General features: G+C 34.7%; 1 protein-coding gene across 1 annotated transcript; it reads right to left on the bottom strand.

The window, feature by feature from the left end:
- Positions 1 to 1,604: 1,604 nt before the first annotated feature.
- On the bottom strand, positions 1,605 to 2,391 carry LOC131275004 (large ribosomal subunit protein eL42-like). The gene is made up of 2 exons (XM_058283721.1): positions 2,108 to 2,391; positions 1,605 to 1,709 (listed from the first exon to the last, which is right to left on the bottom strand). Exons 1-2 carry the CDS (start codon positions 2,389 to 2,391, stop codon positions 1,649 to 1,651), a joined length of 345 nt encoding a protein of 114 aa, XP_058139704.1. The 3' UTR covers positions 1,605 to 1,648.
- Positions 2,392 to 7,726: the final 5,335 nt, after the last annotated feature.

A 7,726-nucleotide genomic window follows, 5' to 3' on the forward strand; every position in this document is an offset into this window, starting at 1 on the left:
AATAAATGAAATTTAAAATATATTGGAGGCATGTAATATCAGATTTGAGGAGGCAGAAGGAAGAATCAGTGAGCTTGAAGACATGGCCTCTGAAATTTAACATACAAAGAACAGATGAAGAAAATAATGTAAAAAATTGAAAAGGGTCTCAGAATTAAATGGCAGCAAGAGATGTGCAAATATATGTGTTATGGGTGCCTCAGAAGGAGAAGAGAAGGGAAAGGGGGAAGAAGGAACACTTGAAGAAATAATGGTAGAAAATTTCCCAACACTATTGAGAACATAGCTATCCATATCCAAGAAGCACAATATCCTCCTATCTGAGTAAATATGAATACACCATCTCTGAGACACATACTAATCAGAATTGCAAATGCCAAAGACAGAGAATTCTGAGAGTAGCAAGAGAAAAGTGATTCATCCCATACAAGGATAACCAATAAGATTGAGTGTGATTTTTCATCAGAAACCATGAAGGCAAGAAGGCAGTGATATGATATATTTAAAATATTACAAGGGAAAAGCTGTAAGCCAAGAATTTTGTATCTAGTAAGATTATCCTTCATAAAGAGGAAAAGTTTAGAATATTCACAGATAAGCAGAAACCGAGAGAGTTTGTAACCAAGAGACAAGCTTTCCAGGAAATACCAAAGGGAGTACTATAGCCTGAAAAGAAAAGACAGGAGAGAGGGGCTTGGAAGAGAACCTTGAAAAGAAGATTATATCAATAAAAATAAATAAAAGTATAACAAGAGAGGCAAAAATAAAATGTGACTGATAAAACCCAAAGACCAAAAATGGTGAAATAAGAACTGCCTTTACAGTAATAACTTTGAATGTCAATGGATTAAACCCCCCAATCAAAAGACACAGACTGGCAGAATGGATAGGAAAATATGAGCCATCTATATGCTGGTTACAAGAGACTCACATTAGAACCAAGGATAACAATAGATTTAAAGTGAAAAGCTGGGGGGAAAATTTCCATACATGCAGTAACCCAAAAAACAAACAAACAAAAACCTGGAGTAGCTGTACCTTTATGAGATGGAATAGATTTTAAAAGCAAAGCTATTATTAAGACAAGGAAGGACATTATATATTAATAAAAGGGGCAGCTCACCAGGAAGGAATAATAATCATAATTGTATATGCACCTAACTGGGATGCCCCCATTTACATGAGGCAAACAGTGGCAAAACTGAAGGGAGAAATAGATGTCTCTACAATAACAGTTGGAGACTTCACCACTCTCAGCATTGGCTAGAACATGTGGATAGAAGATCAATAAAGAAAAGAGAGCTTGAATAATATGATAAATGGACTAAGGCAAATATATACAGAATATTTCACCCCAAGAGATCAAGATGTACATTCTTATTAAGGGCTCATGGAACTATCTCCAGGATAGACCATATGTTGGGTCACAAAGCAGATCTTGATAAATTTAACAAGATAGAAATTATACAAAGTATTTTCTCTGGTCATAATGTAATAAAGTTGGATATCAATAAGTGATGGAAAAAGGAAAAATTCACAAATATTTGGAAGTGAAACACACTTTTCCTATTCCTTTTTAAATTTTTAATTAAAAAAAATTTTTTTTACCATAACCTCAAGATTTTATTGTCATAACAAAAGACAAAGCTTAGAAATGGATCACTTGACCCTTTCTCTTCTTGTCTTCTCCTAGTTCAAAGTGTTTGCATCTCTTTTTTTTTAAGATTTATTTATTTTATTTTTCTCCCCTTCCCCCCAATCCCAGTTGCCTGTTCTGTGTCTATTTGCTGCATCGTCTTCTTTGTCTGCTTCTGTTGTTGTCAGCAACACGGGAATCTGTGTTTCTTTTTGTTGCATCATCTTGTTGTGTCAGCTCTCTGTGTGTGCAGTGCCATTTCTGGGCAGGCTGCACTTTCTTTCATGCTGGGCAGCTCTTCTTATAGGGTGCACTCCTTGTGCGTGGGGCTCTCCTACGCGGGGACACCCCTGCGTGGCACGGCACTCCTTGCACGCATCAGCACTGCACATGGGCCAACTTCACATGGGTCAAGGAGGCCCAGGGTTTGAACCGCAGACCTCCCATGTGGTAGACAGACATCCTAACCACTGGGCCAAGTCTGCTTCCCTGCATCTCTTAATAACCAACATCCTCTTAGATCTACAGTTGTCCTCAATGCATTCAAGTCTCAGCACAATCTTCTTTGTAGTTTTAGCCCTCTTCTGGAAAATTGGCTTAATCTGCCTACCATAGTCACTCTGCTTCCTGTCATAATGATGCTTTCCCTGGGCATATAGAGAATCTTTGCCCTTCTTGTACCATGTCACTTTGTGGGATTGGTGCTTGCCACGCTTCTTACAACATGTCTGGTGGGTTTTAGGAACATTCACCATTTCTGTATGAGTACTATCAGCATGAAAAGATAATTTAAAAATTTTTTCTTACAGAAGCTTTAGATTACATACATGATACATTGAAAATATAGGGAATATCTGTGTACTCCATACCCTCCCCTCTCACACTTTCCCCCATTAACATCTTTGATTAGTGTGGTGTATTTGTTACAATTGATGAACACATATTGAAGAATTGCTGCTTACCATGGTCAATTGTTTCCATTGTAGGTTACACTTTCAACTGCACACTTTTATAAATTTTGAAAACATGTATAATGGCCTATATCTGTCATTGCAATGTATTTCAGAAAAATTCCATTATCCCAGTAATGCCCCATGTTACACCTATTCTTCCCTTTCTCTCCCAACAGAAACTCTGGTGACCACTGCCTTTATATTATAAGTCTTATGTTACAAATCCTTATGTTACATGTTTTTCCATTGTTACAATAATAATAAGTATACTTTAGTCCATACTTGTATTAGGACCCTTTTGTTTGTTCTTTCCTCAACAAGAGGAAGTCAGAATAGATTTCTAATTGAGAAGGAGCTTAGAACAGGGCAGATAGATGGAACTGCCTTGCTAGGAGTTGTGATATTCTCTGTTTTTGGGATGGGTGAAACAACACACTCTTAAATAATCAGTTGTTCAAAGAAGAAATTGTGAGAAAAATCAATAAATATCTCAAGATGAATGAAAATGAGGATACAACTATTCAGAACCTACGGGATGCAGTGAAGGCTGTGCTGGTACAGAAATTTGTAGCACTCAATTCTTATATTAAAAAAGAAGAAAGCTAAAATCAATGCCCTAAACTACACAACTGGAGGAACTAGAAACAGAATAAAAGCTATTACCAAAGCAAGTAGAGAAAACGAAATAACAAAGATCAGAGCAGAAATAAATGAAATTGTGAATTAAAAAAACCATAGAATTAACAAAACCAAAAGTTGATTCTTTAAAAAGATTAACAAAATCAACAAACCCTTAGCTCTACTGACAAAAAAAGAGAGAAGATGCAAATAAATAAAATAAAAAAATGAAAAATGGGGACATTACTACTGACCCCAGAGAAATAAAAGAGATCACAAAAGGATACTATGAGCAACCATATGCCAACAAACTAGACAACGTATTAATAGACAAAATGAAAAAAATCCCTAGGAAAGTATGAACAATTTACATTTACCCTAGAAGAAATAGAAGACCTCAAGAAACTAATCACAAGTAAAGAGACTGATACAGTCATCAAATGACTCCCCTAAATGAAAAGTCCAGGACCAGATAATTTCACAGGTGAGTTCTTCCATGCATTCAAAGATGATTTAATACCAGTCTTACTCAAACTCTTCCAAAAATTTGAACAAGGATTGCTACTAAACTCAATATATGAAGTCGATATCACTGAAATACCAAAGCCAGATAAAGACACTATGAAAAAAAGAAAATTACAGACCTATTTCCCTAATGAATATGGATGCAAAAATCCTCTACAAAATACTTTTTATTGAATCCAACAACATATTAATTAAAGGATTATTTATCATGATCAAGTGAGTTTTATACCAGGCATGTATGGGTGCTTTAACACAAGAAAATCAATCAGCATAACACACCACATTAATAAATCAAGAACAAAAATCACACGATCCTATCAATTGATGGAGAAAAGGCATTTGACAAAATATGGCATTCTTTCTTGATAAAAATACTACAAAAGATAGGAATTGAAGGAAAATTTCTCAACATGAGAGAGGCCATATATGAAAAATCCACAGCTAACATTGTACTCAATGGTAAAAGACTGAAACCTTTCCTGTTGAGATCAGGGAGAAGACAAGGATGCCTACTGTCACCACTGTTGTTCAGTATAATTCTAGAGAATCTAGCTAGAGCAATTAGGGAGGAAAAAGAAATAAAAGGCATCCAAACCAGAAAGGAAGAAATAAAACTTTTGTTCTTTGCAGATGATATGATCCTATATGTTGAAAGTCCTGAAAAACTACAACCAAGCTGCTAAAGCTGATAAGTGATCAATATGCAAAAATCAGTGGTGCACAATTTGAGGAGGAAGTTAGGAAAAAAATTCCACTTACAATAGCAAATAATAGAATAAAATATTTAGGAACAAGCTTATCCAAGGATGTAAAATACTTGTATTTAGAAAACTACAATGCATTGCTAAAAGAAATTTAAAAAGACCTAAATATGGGAAGAACATTCCATGCTCATGGATTGGAAGATTAAATAGCATTAAGTTGTCTTTTCTATCCAAATTGAAATACAGATTAGGTGAAATCCCAATGGAAATTCCACCTGCATTTTTTAAACAAATGGAAAACACAATTATCAAATTTATTTAAAAGGGTACAGGGCCCTGAATAGCCCTAAACATCTTAAAAAGGAAAAGCAAGGTTGAAGGACTCTCACTTTTGGAATTTAAATATTATTACCTAGCTACAGTGGTAAAAATGAATGAATGAACGAATGAGTGAATAAATGAATGAATGAAGCCTGATATTGGCTGGCATAAGGTTAGACACATAGACCAATGGAGCCAAAATGATGATTCAGAAATAGACCCTCACATATATGGTCAAGTGATTTTGCACAAGCCTGTCAAAAACCCACCCAGCTTGGGAAGAACAGTCTATTAAACAAATTGTGTTGGAAGAACTGGATATACATATCCTAAAGAAAGAGGACCCCTACCTACTATCTTATACAAAAATTAACTCAAAATGGATCAGATATCTAAATATAAAAGCTAGAAGCATAAAGCTCCTAGAAGAAAATGTAGGAAAACATCTTCAAGAACTCATCATAAGTGAACTTATGAACTGAAAGCACAAGCAATGAAAGAAAAAAAGGATAAATGGGACCTCCTCAAATGTTAACACTTTCATGATTCAAAGGACTTCCTCAAAAAGGTGAAAAGGCAGCCAACTTAATGTGAAAAATTATTTGGAAACCACATATCTGATAATGGTTTGATTTCCATTCTTTATAAACAAATCATACAACTCAACTATGAAGAACAAACAATCCATTTTTTTTAAATGTGCAAAGGACTTAAATGTTCAATATTACTAGCTATTAGGGAGGTGCAAATCAAAATAATAATGAGATATCTCATACCACATAGAATGACCATTATTTAAAACAAACAAACAAACAGAAAACAGTAAGTGGTGGAGAGGATGTGGAGAAATAGAAACTCTCTTTTACTGTTGGTGGTGTTGTAAAATGGTGCAGCCTCTGTGGAACAGTTTGGTGGTTCCTCAGGCAGCTAAATATGGGACTGTCATATGATCCAGCAAGTCCTGTAGGAGGAATATATACAGAAGAACTGAAAACTGTGACATAAACTTTTTAAACAAACTTTTGCACACTGATATTCATAGTGGCATTATTCACAATTGCCAAATGATGGAAACAACCCGTATCCATCAATCAATGAATGAATAAAAAAATGCAGTATATACATACAATGGAATACTATGCTGCAGTAAGGAGTAATGAAATTGGGACACATATAATAACCTGAATGAATCTGGAAGACATCATGCTAAGTGAAATAAGCCAGACAAAAAAGGACAAGTATCCCTTGGTCTTACTAACATGAACTAAATACAAAAAATAAATACATGGAGCTAAAATCTAGTGTATAAGTTATTGGCAGGTAAGAAGAGGTCTGTGAAGGAGTACTGAGGTTTAATGCATGTAGATGTTTTAATTGCTTTGAATGTAAAAGTGTGGAAATGGATAGAATTGATGGTAACACAGTATAGTGAGTAGCAGCTGGTTTATAAATGGGATTGTGGCTAAAAAGTGTAGTCTAGGGATATAAATGCTAATTGAAAGAAAGCTAGAGAATAATCTAGGGACTAAATAACACAGCTCAGAGGTGGATGAGAATTGTGGTTAATAGTGAAAATGCAAGGCTGTCCTTTGAACTAGAATGGATATATGTCTCTATTGAAGGGTGATGGGAATGTGGAGAAACATGGGAAAAATACAATTAAAGTAACCTATGGACTATAGTTAACAGCAATACTGTAATATTCTTGCATCACTGCCAAAGATGTGCTGTGTTAATAATAGCGGGTTATGGAAAAAATAAGCCAAATGTACAATATGGACTATAGTTAGTGGTAATAATCTGATGATATTATCTCATGATCTGTAATAAATGTTCCACAACAGTGTGGTATATTGGTGAAGAGGTGTTGTATGGGAATTCCACACATGTGCGTGATTGTTTTGTAAGTTCACAATTTCTGTAATAAAAATATATAAGAAGACACAAAAACTAACACCACATTTAATGTTGATATTGTGAATGTTTTCCCAGTAAGATCAGGAAAAAGGCAAGGAGTCCACTCTTACCACTTTCATTCAAAGTCATACAGGATGTCCTATTCAGACCAATAAAGAAGGTAAATAAATCAAAGGCATACATATTATAAAGGAAGAAATAAAACTGTCCCTTTTGCAGATGACAAGATTGTCTATGTAGAAATCCAAAGGATTCTACAAAACAAAGCAAAACAAACAAAACACCACAAAACAAAACAAAACCTCCTAGATTTCTGGTATTTCTGGTAATAAGTGAATTTAACAAGGTCATAGGATATGATATCAGCTCATAAAAAACAGCCACATTTCTATATATTATCAATGTAAAATTGGAAACAGAAATTTAAGAAACAATACTATTTAAAATAGCTCAAAAAGACAGGTGTATTTCTGTTTAAAATCTAACAAAACATACAAAATAATGATGAATGAAAGATTTAAATAAAGGAAGAACATGTACCCATGGACTGGAAGACTCAGCATAATAAAGATTCTCACCAAATTGGTTTAGAAATTTAATGCAATTCTAAAATCTGCAAGGATTTTAAGATATAGACAAGTTGCTTCTAAAGTGTATGCAAAATGGCAAAGGAGTTAGAATTAGCTAAAACACACAAAGAAGAAAAGAAAGAGGGTAGACTTATGTAGTAGTTTGATATTGTTTATGATTTCCAAAAATAGATATTCAATTATGTTTGTAAACCAGTCTTTTCCTCTGGGCATATTAGATTATATTGGATTCAGAGGTTTCACTTTTACTTGATTAAATAATGATTAAGGCTCTGATTGGGCCACATCTGTAGAGTGTTGAATCCCTTCCCCCTTGGTGGATGGTGACTCAGAAACTGCACCTCAAAGAAGGGAGATTGGAGTGTTAATGCTGGAGCCCTGGGAAGTAAATACACAGAGAAGCAGATATGTGAGGAAAGAAGGAGGCTCTATTAGACACAGCAGAGGTTCTGGGAAGAGAGA

Source organism: Dasypus novemcinctus, chromosome 2 (genome assembly GCF_030445035.2).
Source record: "Dasypus novemcinctus isolate mDasNov1 chromosome 2, mDasNov1.1.hap2, whole genome shotgun sequence".
Classification (NCBI taxonomy): domain Eukaryota; kingdom Metazoa; phylum Chordata; class Mammalia; order Cingulata; family Dasypodidae; genus Dasypus; species Dasypus novemcinctus.